Below are 18669 nucleotides of genomic sequence, written 5' to 3' on the forward strand. Positions count from 1 at the left end.
AGGTCTAACGTCTCACTGCTTCTCTACTGTTTCCTGTCAAGCAGGAAGCCCTGCCCTGACCCCGCCCCTTCCTGCTGCTGCATGTAAACACAGCTGGACATGATGAAGAGGAGAGTGGAACTGGGCCATTGGTCATGTGATCAGATTCTTATCAGAACTATTGATCCCGATGGGAAACCAGCCATCAATATTTATAATTTATTTTGCTTCATTACTTTTACTTGTAACAGAGTATTAGTACTTTCACTGCAGTAGAAGAACCGAGTACTACACTGTGTGTGTGTGTGTGTGTGTGTGTGTGTGTGTGTGTGTGTGTGTGTGTGTGTGTGTGTGTGTGTGTGTGTTTTCCAGAAATAACTTGAGTGTATCAGTAGCAAGAGGAGGAGGTCCGGACCAGACCTGAAGAGACGCTCTGGATCCTGTTGTGTGTAGAACCGAATGTTTGTGTCCCGGTTGGAGGACTGACTGAACCAACGAGGCCTCTCCTCCTCCTCCTCCTCCCTCTCTGCTGGATTTAAGTGAAACCAGATGGTCTGAGCCGGACTCCACCGCCGGGCTGCTTGTTTTCAACTTCTCTCCCACACCAGACTTCATCCGCTTTCCGTCCACTTTTAGCTCCCGGCGCTGCGCGGTGTCGTGTGTCGGATTAAGGATGTGTTTGGACTTTGTTTCATGTTGGGACGGTCCTGTTCTGATCTCGTTCTGATCCCGGTTCTCCTCGGAGTCCTCGTCCGCGGACGGGACGTGGCTCCTTCGTCTTCAGAGCCGCGCGACCAGGCGACATGCGCGTTGGCTGCTCCGAAGCGAACTTTGCTGCGTCGCGGCGCGTCTTCCGCTGCGCGCTGAGCGTCCGCATGAAGAATTAGTGCGCTGTAAGATTTGATTGGTTATTGGGGAAGCTGTTTGGACTTAAGTCCCGGGTTCCTATACTTCCTCTTCCTTTTCTGATGGGTCTGTTGGTCAGTTCGGCATCAACAGGCAGCTTGTTTGAATAAATCCAGACCCCCTTTATGTCTGGAGGAAACCCTCCAGACTTGAGTCTGGAGCCATCGTTGGGATGAAGATGAGGATGTGAAGTAAAGATCTTCCTCTCATGCGGTGCCTCCTGGCTTCAGCCGGCGTTCTGCTCCGCCGCAGGTCCTGCTCTGGCCCCCTTCTGCTGCTCGGGGTGGCAGTGTGCCTCTTCTACCAGACCCTGATGGTGGCCCGGAACCGGCTCCGGTCCGGACTACAGCAGCCCAGCAGAAAGTCATCGGATGATGTCCTGATGGAGGAGACCAGGAGGTTTATTTCTACTCTGGAGACTCTGCAGGGAGACACATGGGTAAGTTGACCTGTGTGTGTGTGTGTGTGTGTGTGTGTGTGTGTGTGTGTGTGTGTGTGTGTGTGTGTGTGTGTGTGTGTGTGTTCACCTGTGATGTGATGCTGCTGTAACACCAACAATTAAATTACATTCAAATGTGTTAAATGTCCTTTTAAGAAAATGAGATAAAACAGACATAAGCTTACATGTTCAACCGTTTAATTCCATGAAATCAAGTGTGTTATTGAGAAAGATCCCCGTTGACAGTCGTGTGGTCATCTCTTGGTCTGCTGAGGAAGAGAAGAGATGAGGACGAAACTCAGGGAAAAGCTTACTGACATAGTTACCGTTATTAAAATCCACCTCAAGATGTTTGTATCTGTCAACTGAAGCATTCAGACGCTCGTTAATATAAATACATAAAGTCTTTCTGACGAAACTTCACTCAAAACCTGAGTATTTGAAATTATTCTAAGAGCCTGCAACAAACTTAATTTAATAAAAGTGACCTTTAAGATTTGTTTGGCTGTTTAAATATCTTGTCAGAGTCTGTAACACAAATCATGAAGCTGTTAAATCATTTCACCAGTAAATAATAATCTTGTTTCAACACAAACCTTCATTAAAGAGTAAATATTCAGTGTAATAAGTGCCGTTTGGTGTTTTATTCAGCCGCTGAGCTTAAAATGAGTATTTTCTGAATGGAGTTATCTATGGGGAGGTAAAGAGGAAGCGTGGTGCATGCTGGGTCGAGGCCCCTTCTGGCACATTGTTCCAGTATTTTTAGATGATGAGGGGATCAATGGCTGCGTGCACCGGGGGTTTTATTTTGCCTCGGGACGATTGGCAGCTGCAGGGACCAATCAGGCGCCTCCGTTCAGAGAGTCCCGGCGTAGACCGGGTCGGGTATTTTAAGTGTCCCTGATATAAATGTTTGTGTCATTAATCAGCCGAGGATCCAGTTCCTGACAGATAACTGAGTGTAAACTGGCAGCTGACAGGAACCCAGTGTTAATGTCTTTCACACACACACACACACACACACACACACACACACACACACACACACACACACACACACACACACACACACACACACTGCCAGGCTGTTAATCTTGACAGGCTGGTTTAGTGACGCCAGTAAACCAGGGTCGTCAGCTGCTTGTTTAGACGTAAACATCAAACAGCTGAACTGTTTAAATCCTGTTTGAATATGAATAACATAATAATATATTATTATTATGTTATTCTGATTGATGAACAGAAGTAGAAGCTACGACAACATGAATAATACGAAACTATAATACGAGTGTTTGTTTACCTTCTTCCTATTGGTGGAATATGAGCTCACCGTCCAACTCTGATTGGTCAGTGGGCGGGGCTTGTACACCAGCTGATCTCTAATCTCCAGAGGTGTGCAGCATCAGTTACCATGGCGATCTACCTGGTCAGACGTGAACGGTCGTCGTCCAGGATCCATACTGGTCTCATGGAACTGAAAGTGCCGACTCTGGTGGTCACCTCTGACATCATCACACTAACATATAGAGAATATGACATCATCACATTCTGTCATATCATCATACCATATTCTTTTAGTTCTCATCATGTTGTCTTAATGAGATCAGCTGGTCAGGTCTTGTGGTCTGAGCCTCAGGTCATGTGGTCTGAGCCTCAGGTCATGTGATGATGAAGATGAGTCTGTGGTATGAGACCTCGTTAGTGTTTCTGTTTGTGGACAAAAGTTCAGCTTCAGTGCTTCAGTAGTACTCTAATACTTCAGGAGGTCAGAGGTCGTGTTCACACTGTGTATGTATGTATGTATGTATGTATGTATGTATGTATGATATATACACACAGGAGCTGATCATAAAGAACCTGTTCCCAATGATTAACCTAACTTTAATAGTACTTTAATAGTTCAGGAGCCCAGAGAGGAACTGTAATACTTTAATAGTACTTTAATATAACTTTAATACTTTAGGAGGCCAGAAAGGAACTGTACGACTTTAATAGTACTTTAATACTTCAGGAGGTCAGAGAGGAACTGTAGTATTTTAATAGTACTTCATCTCTGTGGGCAAATTCTTGAGTCCTTTTTATGTTTCCTGTTTTGATGTGAAACAGTTCAACCAGAGCCAAAACACACACACACTCTCTCTCTCTCTCTCTCTCTCTCTCTCTCTCTCTCTCTCTCTCGCTCTCTCTCTCTCTCTCTCTCTCTCTCTCTCTCTCTCTCTCTCTCTCTCTCTCTCTATCTCTTTCTCTCTCCTCCTCACTTATCTCTCTGGTTTCTGGAACCTCAGAGATTTCCTTACCAACAAAACAAAACCTTCTTTAATCAGAGCTAGGCTAACAGTTTCCCCCTGTCTCCCGTCTTCGTGCTAAGCTAGGCTAACGGTTTCTCCCTGTCTCCAGTCTTTGTGTGAAGTATTTACATATAATATGTATAAATAAAACTTTAAAACATCCGTGTCCTCCTCTCTCTCCCTAAGGTCCAGGACTGGTCCCAACGCCCCCCCCGCCAGGGTCGGGCCGTGGTCCTGACAGGTCGACACCTGGTCTCTGAACCGGAAGTCCAGCTGTATCAGCAGGTCCTGCTGCAGATGGACTACGAGGTCCAGCTGTCCAGATACGCCGAGACCAGCAGAGTCCTCAGAACAAACCACGGTAACAATACAGTTTATGTCTATATATAGAATATGTGTGTGTGTGTGTGTGTGTGTGTGTGTGTAATATATATAAACCAGACCAGGACCAGACCACCATGGAAAGAACAGGTGTGTCACATGATTGACGGCTGTGTAAACAGGGGGGCGGGGCCTCATGTCTTCCAGAAGGTGAAGAAGAAAAGACTGAGAGAGTTTTAGTACCTCATAAATCTCATGTGTGTACTTCTACCTTTACCCGTGTACTTCTACTATAAGTACTACAGTATTTTAGTCTCTCTGTGTTGTTGGAACCAAACAGTCGAAGCTCCGTCTTCGTCCAAACCTCCAGATAAACATTTCCTGTTTCCTCCTCAATCACTTCCACATGTTCACTCCTTATTTGGTCATCTGGTTCTGTGAAGAGAGCCTGGGTGCAGTCGAATGGTCAAAAAATAAGGTCCTAACTCCTATTCCTAACTCCTATTCCTTGACCTCTGGGGAAAACGTCACGGGGTTAAGGAAAGGCGATAGGAGAACTCAAAAGGACTTAGGAAAAGTCGACCGCGGTGCTCAGAGAATCCGACCGGACTTTCACTAAGCTACGTCATTATAACGCGGCCGCTGATGATTGACAGCTGATGATCGGCACCGGCGATAGACATGCGTCTGCGCTGGAGAAACTACAATAATGGACTACAAAAAGCGCATCGTCCACTTCTCCACATGTTGGTTTTATAAACAGCTGGTTCACTGACCGGCTTCAGGTCCAGCAGCTCCTCCTTCCTGTTTGACCTCTTGCTTTATTTACATTTCATTTGTGGTTTTAGTTTCGTTTTTGTCAATAAATAAAAAAATACCATTCAATTATCACTGTCCACACATTTATCAAAACTATTCCAAATACTATATGTCTGCATGAAAGTCATTGTTAAATATGTAAATAGGCATATCGTTTGTTTTCATGAACGGCTGAGGTGTGCGGCACTTTAAATGTTGCTCTCGCAAAGAATTGTGGGTCGGTGTAATCTCCTTTCCTTTCGCATAGGAAGGTCCGTTGCATCCTATGCTAAAGGAGCTCTGAAAGGAAGCATTGGAGCTCCTTTCCTTTTCATTTAGAGAATCCGAACGGCTCTTATCATGGCAGCCACTTGTTTACTTCCGGGTCACTTCTTCAGTTAGGAACCTTCCTAAGCAAAAAAGACTATTCGACTGCACCCCCTGTCTGTGTGTCTGTGGTTACAGGTGTGACTTCCTGTCTGTGTCTCCGTGGTTACAGGTGTGACTTCCTGTCTGTGTCTCTGTGGTTACAGGTGTGAGTGGGTGGAGCCTGTTGCTGTGTCTCAGTAGTTCAGAGAGAAGCTGTCTGAGGAGAATCTCCTTCTCTCACCTGCAGCGCCATCAGACGGTGAGACACCTGTCCGTCAGAGAGTCACATGGTTCCACCTGAGTCACATGGTACTCACCTGAGTCTCTGTGTCCTCAGGTGAACTTGTTGCCCACGGTGATGGAGGCATTCTCAGATGCAGGCGGAGGTCTCTGTCACTTCTACACCCACGCACACCTGACAGGTGAGTAACACAGGAAACAGCTGACCTGTTACCTGACAGGAAACGGCTGACCTGTTACCTGACAGGAAACAGCTGACCTGTTACCTGACAGGTGAGTCAAACAGGAAACGGCTGACCTTTTACCTGACAGTAAACAGCTGACCTGTTACCTGACAGGTGAGTCACATAGGAAACGGCTGACCTGTTACCTGACAGGAAACAGCTGACCTGTTACCTGACAGGTGAGTCACACAGGAAACGGCTGACCTGTTACCTGACAGGAAAGGGCTGACCTGTTACCTGACTTGAAACAGCTGATCTGTTACCTGACAGGTGAGTCACACAGGAAACGGCTGACCTGTTACCTGACAGGAAACAGCTGACCTGTTACCTGACAGGTGAGTCACACAGGAAACGGCTGACCTGTTACCTGACAGTAAACAGCTGACCTGTTACCTGACAGGTGAGTCACATAGGAAATAGCTGACCTGTTACCTGACAGGAAACGGCTGACCTGTTACCTGACAGGAAACAGCTGACCTGTTACCTGACAGGTGAGTCAAACAGGAAACGGCTGACCTGTTACCTGACAGTAAACAGCTGACCTGTTACCTGACAGGTGAGTCACATAGGAAATAGCTGACCTGTTACCTGACAGGAAACGGCTGACCTGTTACCTGACAGCAAACAGCTGACCTGTTACCTGACAGGTGAGTCACACAGGAAATGGCTGACCTGTTACCTGACAGCAAACAGCTGACCTGTTACCTGACAGGTGAGTCACATAGGAAATAGCTGACCTGTTACCTGACAGGAAACGACTGACCTGTTACCTGACAGGAAACGGCTGACCTGTTACCTGACAGGAAACAGCTGACCTGTTACCTGACAGATGAGTCACATAGGAAACAGCTGACCTGGTGTCAGCTAGCAGCTTCAAGGAGTCACGTACCTGTTTCTTTCTGTTCCACTGTCTCAGGATCTGAATTACCCATGAAGCCACATGCCTGTGGATCGACCAATCAGAAGCTGCAGGTTCCTGAGGACTCAGTGGACGCCGACAGGTGCAAATTTTAATGAGGCGATCTTCAGTTTTACCACCTGTCTCACCACCTGTCTGTGTGTACACTCTTTGATCTTCTTCTTGTCACTGACAGTACTTCGCCTGTCGGAGCTCCGCCTCCTTCTCTGGTTGCCATGGTGAATGTTTACATCCTGGTGACATCAGTGAAGCCACTGACTTCCTTCCTGCATGATATCAGCGTGGTGATGACCAATCAGGAGCAGCGGGGGCGGCCTGCAAAGGTTGATCACCTGTATTATATATTAATTATTATTATTCCGATTATTACAAATATTTAGACATTTCCTTCTGCCGCTCTTCAGCTCTGGGACTTCCTGCAGCGGCTGGGACCGTCCACCTCCCATGATGCTTTGGGGCAGATAAAGAAGGTGATTGGTGAAGTGCTGCTGGCTGCCGTGTCGACCAATCACAAGCAACAAACCATCAGCAGGTAAAACACTAACAAACAGCATGTCTACCGGAGTTCACCGTCCAATCAAAGGACAGAACAGTGTCCACCTCAGTTTACTGTCCAATTACAGGACAGAACAGTGTCCACCGGAGTTAACCGTCCAATCAGAGGACACCTTAGACAATTGATAAATGATTGAGTGATTGATTGATTGATGGTGCGTTGCAGGTGTGTGTTGTGTTACCAGCTGTTGACCTTCACTCTGCTGTTCAGCGGCTCCATCTCACCTGTCATCGTCAAGGTAACAGATATCAAGGCCTTCAAAACATTGATTTCCCTCTCAAGCTGTTCAATTGAAATACGTAATCAATAAAAAGCTGTTGGTTAGTCTCTCTGAGGGGTCTGAGTGCCAGATCAGGCTGGTTCAGATCAGTTCTCCTTCAGGTCCACTGACGGGACATGTCCACTAGAGGTCAATGTTTTCTTCTTCTTCTTCTTCTTCTCCTCCTCATCCTCATCCTCATCCAGGTGGAAACTGATCTGACCTTTTCTTCTTTGAGCCACGACACCTTTGATGGACAGATCACCAAAGACCTGATCCTGGAGGACACACTCCACTTCCTGCACCTGTCCTCAGAGCTGGAGGGGAGACAGGTGAGAGAGGGGAGACATATAAGACAGGGGAGACAAGTGAGAGAGGGGAGACAAGTAAGACAGGTGAGACAGGTAAGACAGTTGTCAGTGAAAGAGGACAGAGTGAAACTGATCAATTATTCTTTATTCTTATGTTTTTAGACTTTATAAAATCAAGAAAGTTCATTCATATAATAAAATCATCTTATGTTTGAATATTAATAAGTCTTTTTTGCTGAAGAAATTAAAAATGATTATATCTTTGTAATTATACAATATCATTATATTAACAGTGATATTGTGTGTTTCTACCCTGTTGGTACTTTTTTCACACCAGAAATGTATTTGTATCTTTATAAAACAGAGAAGAAGAATACACTCTGTAAAGTAAATACTGTCTGTCTGCCTGTCTGTCTGTCTGCCTGTCTCTGGTCAGTACGGTGGCTGCAGAGGAACACACAGCATCTGTCTGTCAGAGGACGAGTTTCTTCTTCTGCTCCAGTTTCAGCGGCAGATGAAGACGCCTTCAGCTTTCCAACTGGTAACTGCAGGTGTCCCAGAATGGAGCCATGTGGTGCTCCAACGTCTCACCGGGAGAAACACAATGAGTTTCTTTGCTCTTGTCGTGGTCTCATATGATCTGTTCCCTCTGTAGTTGTATCCCATGTCCTCGTCCTCCTCGTCCTCTGGTCCTCTGGTCTCAGACCTCTTGATGGGGATCAGCCGTTACTATGAGCTTCAGAGAAACCAGACCTACAGGTGAGGACACCAGTCCGTTAATCTTCCTCCTGGGAGCTTCTTCTTCTTCTTCTTCTTAAATTATTTTTCATGTTACCTGCAGAACTGATGAGCCAGAAGACTGGACCAATGAGGAGCCAGCTCTGTCTTCTTCCCAGGATGGGTTTGCAGGTGGAGGTGAGGCACTGGTGGGTTCTGGTCCCACAGTGGACCACGGGTCTCTTCTCAGTGGGTCCACAGAACAAAGTAGAAACCACTTTATTTTGAAGTCCAGTTTCCTGATCAGGGCTATGGTGGAAAACTTGAACCCGGTTTCACATCAGCTGCTCACAATTCTGGCTTGAAAACCGTTTTATAAAACTACATTACCCATAATGCTTTAGGGATGCAAACAGGAAGTATGCAGTTGCCATGGCGAGGTGAGGTTTAGGATAACTGAAGGATCGCTGTGCTCTGATGCTTTGAACTGGGTTTTAGGTCCCTGCTTAGACCCCCACCTCAAGCAGATCTACAGTGACCCCCCCCTCACCCTGACTCCGCCCTTCAGCCCCTGGGTGAAGGAGTATCGGGCCGAGGTCACCTTCGATACGATCATGGTTCGAATTCAGCCGGAGCCCGTCAGCTCAGCCTGCCGGGTCCACCTGGACGAGCACCGGGGCCCCAGGTGAGACCAGGACTCCGACCTCGGACGACTCGGGATGAACACAGTTCATTTTGGAGGTCGAAGGTCAAGGTCACTGTGAGTTTCACTTAAATGTCCAGCAGGGAGTAACCCGACTTGTTTCCTTCTCCAGGACGGCGAACTACCCGGTCGGCCTCGGCAACAGTCGGATCAGCATCCTGGTGACGGATGATGACGGCCGGGCGGAGCCCGTCGTCATGACGATCTACACTGTCCATGTGTACCGTGAGAGCCGACCCAATCTGCCCATGTTCGGGGATCATGTGACCTGCAGCTTCTTGCAGGTAGGTCTGCTGCTCTGGGCAGGATGTGACATATATATATATATATATATATACATACAATATGTATACATATATGCGGTGGTGGTCCTGGTCTTGCTCCTGGTGTGGGTGTGTTGTGGCATGGCAGCAGCTGATCTCAGACCAGACCAGTCTGTTTGAGCTCCGACTCTGAACTCAGGTACGAACAAGAAAATCCCTGTTAAGTTTTCTTGCTGCACTTTGTTGCGAGCTGCGACGCCGGCGTGCAGAATGTAGCGCCGCGGTGGGAAACCTGTGTGTGTGTGTGTGAGAGACAGCGGTGACTCTGAAGTCGGGCCAGACGTGGCGGCTCCCACAGGGCCCCAAGCCGGTCGGGTTTGTTTGACCTCTGACCGGGAAGGACGACGCCTGCCGGAGATCTGTCACACCAAAGAAGAAGAACGCTTTGATTTAAAGTGAAGAAGGAGAAGAAGAAGGAGGAGGACGAGAAGGAGAAGAAGAAGAAGAAGAAGAAGAAAACCTGCTTCAGGTGTCAAAACACCAAAGAAGCTTCTTTTAAAGAGACACACTTCATTTCCTTTCTGTGCTGCGTTCAGGTTTCCTTTCAGTGCTGCGTTCAGGTTTCCTTTCAGTGCTGTGTTCAGGTTTCCTTTCAGTGCTGTGTTCAGGTGAACAAGGACAGAAGTGAACATGTGTTTGATGGAGATCAGAGACTAAAACCATCATGTTGACTCTGTGTGTTTCAGGACTGTGGTCTGCTGGTTCAGCCTGGTCGGAAATGTGGTCTTCAGCCTTTCATCAGGACTCAGAGTTCAATTCAGACCTGCATCTCAGGACATGTACCAGGTCTGATGTCACCTGTCTGCCTCACCTGTCTGCCTCACCTGTCTGTCTGCCTCACCTGTCTGTCTGTCTCACCTGTCTTAGGTCAGTGGGTGGTTCCGTGTCTCAGCTGTTCTGACAACAGGACGTGTGATTGGAGGGAGGTTGCCTGGCAACCAGACGACTGTTATCACCCATTAGTGGACCGTCCCCGGCTGCAGGACTGTCTGACGGACAGGAAGGTGACATTGAGACAAAACACCTGGTCCCACACCTGGTCCCTAGTCCAAGACCAAGTGTCTGAATCCTCCCGTCTGTCCTCAGGTGTTGTTCATCGGCGACTCAACCAATCGTGGGATGATGTTCTTCCTGATGGAGCGGGTGAACTCCAGTCTGGAGGACTGGGGGAAAGCTCACGACACACTGGTCTACAGGAACCTGAACGGGGGCCGGACTCTGGTCAGCTACTCGTACTACCCCCAGTTCTGGTTGGAGAAGAACCGGAGGCCCACCTTCAGACAGGCTCTGCTGCAGCTGATTGACAGGTGAGAAACAGGTAGGCTATTAATTAGAGGTCATGTGACATTCAGGTCCTAATGAGTTTCTTCCCTGAAGGTCACGACCTCTAGTGAACTCTAACCTGACAGTCCTGGTGGTAGGCGGAGTCCAATGGCTCAACACCAATCACCTCAGTACAGTCAGAGAGGTGCTGAACAGGTGAGTGTTCAAGTTCCAGTTCAAGTTTTCATACCCTCAATAACAGAGGACCTAACACTGATCCCTGTGGTACTTCTGTTCTGATTGTAATGTAATGACTCCTGTTAGATCCACTACAGCACTGAAACCCCACCAGTCCAGTACTGTAGATTAAAGACGTTACAGGGTTTGGCCCGCTACCATCAATATACTCATCAGTCAGCACAGTTATCAAGGTCAAGATTGTGGTTACCATTACAACTCCTCCTCCTCCTCCTCCTCAGGGAGTCTCTCAGTGATGTTCTGGTGCTGGTGAAATCTCTTGGGATGGGTTTCCATCTTCCTGTAGACGGGATCCGGTCCCTCAGTCTGGTATGTTTGTGTTTCCGGTCCTGCACCATGTTTCGATGAGCCGTGTGAAGCATTTGAAATAGATATAATATTCAGAACTTTGTTTTTATTAGTATATAATCTCCTGAAACTTAGCATCGTTGTGTTAGCTTAGAGAGCTAACACAATAAGTCTACATAGGGAGCAGGTCCTTCACAGAGTCCGACCTGTCGCACCGCCATGTTCCTACGGTAGCCCAGAAGGACAAACCTGTAGTTCTCTAACGTATTTAATTGGTTCAATCTGTAACCTCACCACTAGATGTCACTGTGTAACTAAATCCTCCACACTGCTCCTTTAAAACCTCTTCTGTCCTCTCCGTATCATTCAAACAGCCTCTCCTCTGTTCTTCCAGACTGAGATCCAGGATCTCTACAGAGAGAACCAGAAAATCATCACCACAGCAAAGCATCATGGGTACGAGGTGATCGACACGTTCAGCATCACGATGGGTCGATACAAAGAGTTCCTACAGGGACAATGTGCCTGCCACTTCCACGAGGTACCACGGTTCCTGTTTCTAGTGGTTCCCTTAGGTCAAGTCAGCAGAAAATAATCTCCATATTTAGCAGTGTCTTCTCTATTAAAATTAACTGTGAACCAATGAAAAGTTAGCTTTCCTCTCCAGACTCAAGTCTGACAAACCTCTGATGTGGATCAGCTGAACCAGATCAGAAATGTCCCGGACCAATCAGATGTGTCCCATGAACCTTGTGATCAAACATTAAAACCTGGTGCTGCTCGTCTTCTGTCTTCTCAGGTGGAGAAGCTTTGGTCCTCCATGCTTTCTGACCACACGACATCCACAACCAACAGAACCAGATTCACCAGAACTGGACCTAAACTCAGTAGCCAATCAGCCGTGCTGGACATGGGCCAGGAGGCGTGGCCTAAAGCCTCGTCCTATCACGTGAGAGGACCAGTCAACCAAGTGTACTCTGAGATCCTGCTGAGCCGCCTGTGTCCCAGAACCAGGAACTAAACACCCAACGGTGTGTGTGTGTGTGTGTGTGTGTGTGTGTGGTAAACTTCCTGAGTTTAAAGTCTAAGATTATAAAAAAGATTATAATCTATAGATTACAGTGTTACGTTACGTTATTAACGCATTTACAGGTAGTTTCTAATGATTCTGCTTGTTTCTCATACAAATATGTATAAACGCTCGTTATTAATGCACAAGTAGTGACAATTTAACCAGGTGGAGCGCCCAGCTATCTTAAAGCTACCACGCTAGGCAAGGCTAAGAGGCTAGGCTGTTGGTTGCTAGCCGGCTAGCATCATGTGTTGGTCCCAGTGCTAAGATATGCATGACTTGATGTGTCATAACTTTAATATCAGCCTTAATCTAATTTATACAAGTGAGTTATAGAAAACATATTAGCTCGAGACCAAAACCATACTTGCATACTAACTAGTTTTAGTGAACCCCAACTACTCTCTGATGCACACTAACTAGTCTTAGTGAACCCTAACTAGTCTCTGATGCATACTAACTAGTTTTAGGGAACCCTAACTAGTCTCCGATGCACACTAACTAGTCTTAGTGAACCCTAACTAGTCTCTGATGCATACTAACTAGTTTTAGGAACTAGTCTCTGATGCATACTAACTAGTTTTAGGGAGCCCTAACTAGTCTCTGATGAACACTAACTAGTTTTAGGGAGCCCTAACTAGTCTCTGATGAACACTAACTAGTTTTAGGGAACCCTAACTAGTCTCTGATGAACACTAACTAGTTTTAGTGGACTAGTTAGTTATTTGCTGTGTTTCTCTGTGGTCTGATGGATGTCCTCAGTCTTATCAAGTGTAAATATTGATCAGTAATAGCAGACTGATGTTGTTCCTCTCTCCTCCATATATATCCCTCAGTTGTGGACTTTATTGTATATCAGATTATATTCAGAAGAAAGACTCGATGATAACTGTGTTTATCATGTGAAAGAAACGTTGATTCTCTGCTCATCTTTCTATATTTTTCTATCGATGTATTTTGTACTTTTATCTTTCAACGTGTTCAACATGCAGGAAAATAGAATATTTATATGAATGTTGCTCAATATGAAAATGTTTACCAGAAAGCAAAAACAAACAAAAACCATCAATAACAAACACAACTGTGAAGTCAACTCTGTTTTTATTTTTTACTCTTCATTATGTTTATTCCACGAATCTTTAAAAATCTCACTTCATGTTTTTATACTGCAAACTTTTACAAAGTCACTATTTTTGTAAAGAGTATAAATTGTGTTCATACACTTAAATGTCATTTGATGTTTGATTAAAGTGTTTTTTATCAGCTCAGTCCTTCCACCTGATTCACTTTACAAACCTTCCAAACAGTCATTTCATTAAAAAGAAGGAACGCGGCTGAAATGTGACGAGACTCCGGTAAACGCTCGTAAGTTGGTTTTATTTCGGAAGTTAAAAATGTTAAATTTGTATTTGAAGAACTTTACACTGAATTTGTTTTTAGTCGATAATGAAAAAATGACTACGTTTACACCAAAGTCCATTAAAAACAGGCCATTTAAAATTTGACTTCATCATAGTTCCTTGCTTGTGTTCGTGTGTTCAAGAGGAAATCACCAGTAAAATGTCTAAACAGTCATTTGAAATGTTTTCATGTCTACGGGTGTTAATTGACCCATTTTTGAACGGAGTACGGGAATTCGGGTCTGGTGATCCGGGTCTGTAATCCTCGTTTCGGCCGCACCAGACTCCATTCAAAATGCCGACAGTTTCGAATTTTGGATAAATATCCAGAAAACCGTTTGCGTTTGTTGTTTGTTCTTCTCCTTCTGTGACGTCAGCTGCTGAATATGAATCTTCTGCTGGTCCAATGAGGATCCTCCGGGACTCGGACAGACCCGGTCCCGCTTCTTCTCCTGCAGAACGCCAACGGTCTCCAAAGGACGGAGGATCATTGATGTACCGAGGCCGGGTTGAAGCCTCCGCTCCTGGACCCGGTTTTAGTATGAGCTCGGGTCGGTGATCATGGAGAGTCGGAGCTGTGGAGTTCGACATGTGTGCACCCTGACCCTGCTGCTGGTCTCCGTGTGTCCGTCCTGCTGCAGGGCCTCCTGGATGTAAGTACGAGTCTGCTGGCTCCACCACCAAACTCCATGCAAAAACCGATCCATTTAAGGCCTCTGCGGGGGGACCGGGTCTACATGGACCCTCTCTGCAGGGGGACCCGGTCTACATGGATCCTCAACGCGGGGGGACCGGGTCAAGTCTAGCAGCTGGACGGGGTTCGGTAGTGGATCCGCCTCCGGAGGTCTAACAGAAACCAGCTACGGTCAAAAACTCAGGGAATAACTAAAATTTATTTAGGAATTCCCTGAATGTGCACGTGCACACGCAGCCGTTCAATCAGATTAACGCGATAGCACGCGCGTGCACGTCGGTTAAGGTTCCCATGAAATCATCCGAAAAATAAGATAGCAACTTTTCCAGGAGCAGGACCAGACACACTCTTTAATTCGGCCTTTTAATTAATTAATACACACAATATTTTAATTCTTGCTTCTGTATGAATAGGAGCTGAAACGGGCACGCCGCTGGTTGACGCGCCTGGAGGCTAAAAGAAGACCCGATGAAAACCTAGTTCCAGGATTTTGCGGCTCGTAGCGGGTCTGTCTGGTCCAACGTGGATCCAGTCTGCAGGAACTAAAGCGGATCTTTAATTCGGCTCACAGCTCGTTCAGTTTACACACATAAATAACTGTAATATGAATTATTAATTATTGAAGAATACTTAAATGTGTTTTGAGGATTTAAACTAAATTTGAATGACTTCATCTTGAGTTAATTCATGTGCTAACATTTCTTATCAAATATGTGTGTGTGTGTGTGTATATATATATATATATATATATATCAAAATATATATATATATATATATAAATATATATCAAATATATATATATCAAATATATATATATATATATATATATCAAATATATATATATATATAGCAGGCTGGAGACCAGCAGCTGTGGGTCTCCAGGGACAGAGATGATGAGGGGGAGTTCGCTGCCCCATGTGGCTGTTCTGGAAACGTCATGTTGATCAAGGGGCGTGGCCTCTGGTCTCTTGGCCCAGTTAAAGCAGGTGTTCCTCCTGCAGGTGGCTGGGTGTGACGGCGGCCGGTGGCCTGGACCAGAAGAGCTGCGCTGACCTCCCTCTCAGCCAGAAGCAGCGTGACCTCTGCAGGAAGAAGCCCTTCCTGCTGCCCAGCATACAGGACGGCGCCCGGCTCGCCGTCACTGAGTGTCACAGCCAGTTCAGACACGAGAGGTGGAACTGCTCCACCAATCAGGAGGACCCATCTGTCTTCGGATACGAGCTAACGAGTGGTGAGACCTGTCTTCTCAATCTGATATGACGTCGGTAACAGCTCCAGCTCTTCTGGGAATGGTCATATATATACAGTATATACTTATATATATATATATATATATGATTGAATCTGGACTTGATGATGTCACACTGACCCCCTCTCTGTCCCGTAGGAACCAAAGAAACGGCCTTCATCTACGCGGTGATGGCGGCGGGGCTGGTCCACGCCGTCACGCGCTCCTGCAGTCAGGGCAACATGACGGAGTGCGGCTGCGACACGCGGCTGCAGGGCGGCGGCTCGCCGGCGGAGGGCTGGCACTGGGGCGGCTGCTCGGACCACACACAGTACGGGATCTGGTTCAGTCGCAAGTTCATCGACAACACGGCCAGAAACGCGTCAATGACGCGCGGCGGATACACGCTGAGCACCATGAACCTGCACAACAGCGAGGCTGGACGCCAGGTGAGGTGGCGCGTTGCTAGGTGCGTTGCTAGGCACGTTGCTAGCTTGGAGTGGCATTAATAACCCCCCCCCCACTCCCCTCTCTGTCCTCCAGGCCATCATCAACACCATGGCAACACACTGCCGTTGCCATGGCATCTCCGGGTCCTGTGCGGTGAAGACGTGCTGGAAGATGGTTGCGGCGTTCCAGCAGGTCGGTTTGCACCTGAAGCAGCGGTACGAGGGCAGCGTGCAGGTGCCGGACCGGACGAGGAGGAAGACGAGGAGGAAGGACCAGCGCCCCCCCGTAGACACGCAGCAGCTCGTCTTTTTCAACAAGTCGCCAAACTACTGCCTGGAGGACCGGCGGCGAGGGGTCTCTGGCACCCGAGGACGCCGCTGCAACCGCACGTCCACTGGTGCTGACAGCTGCGTGCTGCTGTGCTGCGGCCGCGGCTACAACACACACCTGGTCCGCAGCGTGCAGCGCTGCCAGTGCAGCTTCGTCTGGTGCTGCTACGTCCGCTGCCGGCGCTGCGAGAGCATGAACGACATGCACACCTGCAAATAACAAACCTGGGGACATGTGGACACATCTGGGCACCTGGACAAAACACATCTGGACATCTGGACAGGACACATCTGGACACCTGGACAAAACACATCTGGACACCTGGACAGGACACATCTGGACATATAGACAGGACACATCTGGACACCTGGACAAAACACATCTGGACACCTGGACACGACACATCTGGACATATAGACAGGACACATCCGGACACCTGGACAAGACACATCTGGACAAAAAGACCGGACACATCTGGACATAAAGACAGGACACATCTGGACACCTGGATAAAACACATCTGGACACCTGGACAGGACACATCTTGACACCTGGACAGGACACATCTGGACACCTGGACCCTGGACAGGACACATCTGGACATAAAGACAGGACACATCTGGACACCTGGACAAAACACATCTGGACACGACACATCTGGACGCCTGGAAAAAACACATCTGGACACCTGGACAGGACACATCTGGACATAAAGACAGGACACATCTTGACACCTGGACAGGACACATCTGGACACCTGGACCCTGGACAGGACACATCTGGACATAAAGACAGGACACATCTGGACACCTGGACAAAACACATCTGGACACGACACATCTGGACATATAGACAAAACACATCTGGACACCTGGACAGGACACATCTGGGCGCCTGGACAAAACACATCTGGACACCTGGACAGGACACATCTGGACATAAAGACAGGACACATCTTGACACATAGACAGGACAAATCTGGACACAAAGACAGGATACATCTGGACTCATAGACAGGCGCAACGGACCCATAGACAGGACACATCTGGACACTTGGACAGGACACATCTGGACATGAAGACAGGACACATCTGGACCCATAGACAGGACACATCTGGACACAGACAGGACACATCTGGACACTTGGACAGGACACATCTGGACCCATAGATAGGACACATCTGGACACATAGACAGGACACATCTGGACACATAGACAGGACACATCTGGACACAGACAGGACTCACACTCATTGCTGCAGGACTCGTATTCCAGGATTAGTGATGACTAGATGTTAATTAACATGGCATCTACAAGCGGATCAGAATGTCTCCATCTGAGGTAAAATAAAAATAATCAATTATGATTCTTATCAGAAAACCTCAGTTACATCTTCTTTGGTCTTTATGGTCAACCACAGCTGGTTGCTAGGCAACAGGAGCAGCCACGGTGACGAAAACACAAAATCATCGGTAGACTGCTAACTACATAGTTAGGTTGAGACCACTAAACTACATAGTTAGGTTGAGACCATTAAACTACGTAGTTAGGTTGAGACCACTAAACTACGTAGATAGGTTGAGACGACTAAACTACGTAGTTCAGTTGAGACCACTATACTACGTAGTTAGGTTGAGATCACTAAACTACGTTGTTAGGTTGAGAACACTATACTACGTAGTTAGGTTTAGAGTAAACTAAGTAGTTAGGTTAAGATGACTAACCTATGTATTTAGGTTGAGAACACTAAACTATGTAGTTAGGTTGAGATGACTAACCTCCGTAGTTAAGTTGAGACTAAACTACATAGTTAGGTTGAGATGACTAACCTACGTTGTTAGGTTGAGACCACTAAACTACATAGTAAGGTTGAGACCACTAAACTACATAGTTAGGTTGAGACCACTAAACTACATAGCTAGGTTGAGATGACTAACCTGCGTAGTTAGGTTGAGACTAAACTACATAGTTAGGTTGAGATGACTAACCTCCGTAGTTAGGTTGAGACTAAACTACATAGTTGGGTTGAGGCCACTAAACTACATAGTTAAGTTGAGACCACTAAACTACGTAGTTAGGTTGAGACTAAACTACGTAGTTAGGTTGAGACTAAACTTCATAATTAGGTTGAGATGACTAACCTACGTTGTTAGGTTGAGACCACTAAACTACATAGTAAGGTTGAGAACATTAAAGTGCTTCCTGGTCTCAATGTCTAATTTCAAGTGTTCTTCAATGCTCAAAATGTTTGTGATTCTGGGATTTTTATAAAATAGACATCAGTACTTCAGTAAAATAAACAATATAAAAATATAAATCCAACACTTAAAAAT

General features: G+C 46.6%; 2 protein-coding genes across 3 annotated transcripts; both read left to right on the forward strand.

Annotated features, from left to right (window-relative positions):
* Positions 1-399: 399 nt before the first annotated feature.
* cped1 (cadherin-like and PC-esterase domain containing 1) lies at positions 400-13496 on the forward strand. Of its 2 annotated transcripts, XM_084038286.1 has the most exons (21): positions 400-1324; positions 3799-3973; positions 5265-5359; positions 5438-5522; positions 6481-6565; positions 6659-6806; positions 6888-7015; positions 7205-7277; positions 7505-7630; positions 8046-8150; positions 8265-8368; positions 8451-8524; positions 8825-9011; positions 9142-9313; positions 10039-10138; positions 10220-10356; positions 10439-10659; positions 10730-10831; positions 11095-11182; positions 11556-11702; positions 11961-13496. In XM_084038286.1, exons 1-21 carry the CDS (start codon positions 1094-1096, stop codon positions 12180-12182), a joined length of 2805 nt encoding a protein of 934 aa, XP_083894412.1. In that variant the 5' UTR covers positions 400-1093; the 3' UTR covers positions 12183-13496. The 2 variants fall into 2 exon arrangements, with proteins under 2 accessions (XP_083894412.1, XP_083894411.1); XM_084038285.1 differs by having other exon boundaries at positions 10039-10356.
* A 343-nt stretch (positions 13497-13839) lies between these two features.
* Positions 13840-16672, forward strand: wnt16 (wingless-type MMTV integration site family, member 16). The gene is made up of 4 exons (XM_084038988.1): positions 13840-14286; positions 15329-15558; positions 15715-16004; positions 16099-16672. Exons 1-4 carry the CDS (start codon positions 14195-14197, stop codon positions 16552-16554), a joined length of 1068 nt encoding a protein of 355 aa, XP_083895114.1. The 5' UTR covers positions 13840-14194; the 3' UTR covers positions 16555-16672.
* The last annotated feature ends 1997 nt before the right edge of the window (positions 16673-18669 follow it).

The sequence above is a fragment of the Eutrigla gurnardus genome (genome assembly GCF_963514095.1).
Source record: "Eutrigla gurnardus genome assembly, chromosome: 21".
Taxonomy (NCBI): domain Eukaryota; kingdom Metazoa; phylum Chordata; class Actinopteri; order Perciformes; family Triglidae; genus Eutrigla; species Eutrigla gurnardus.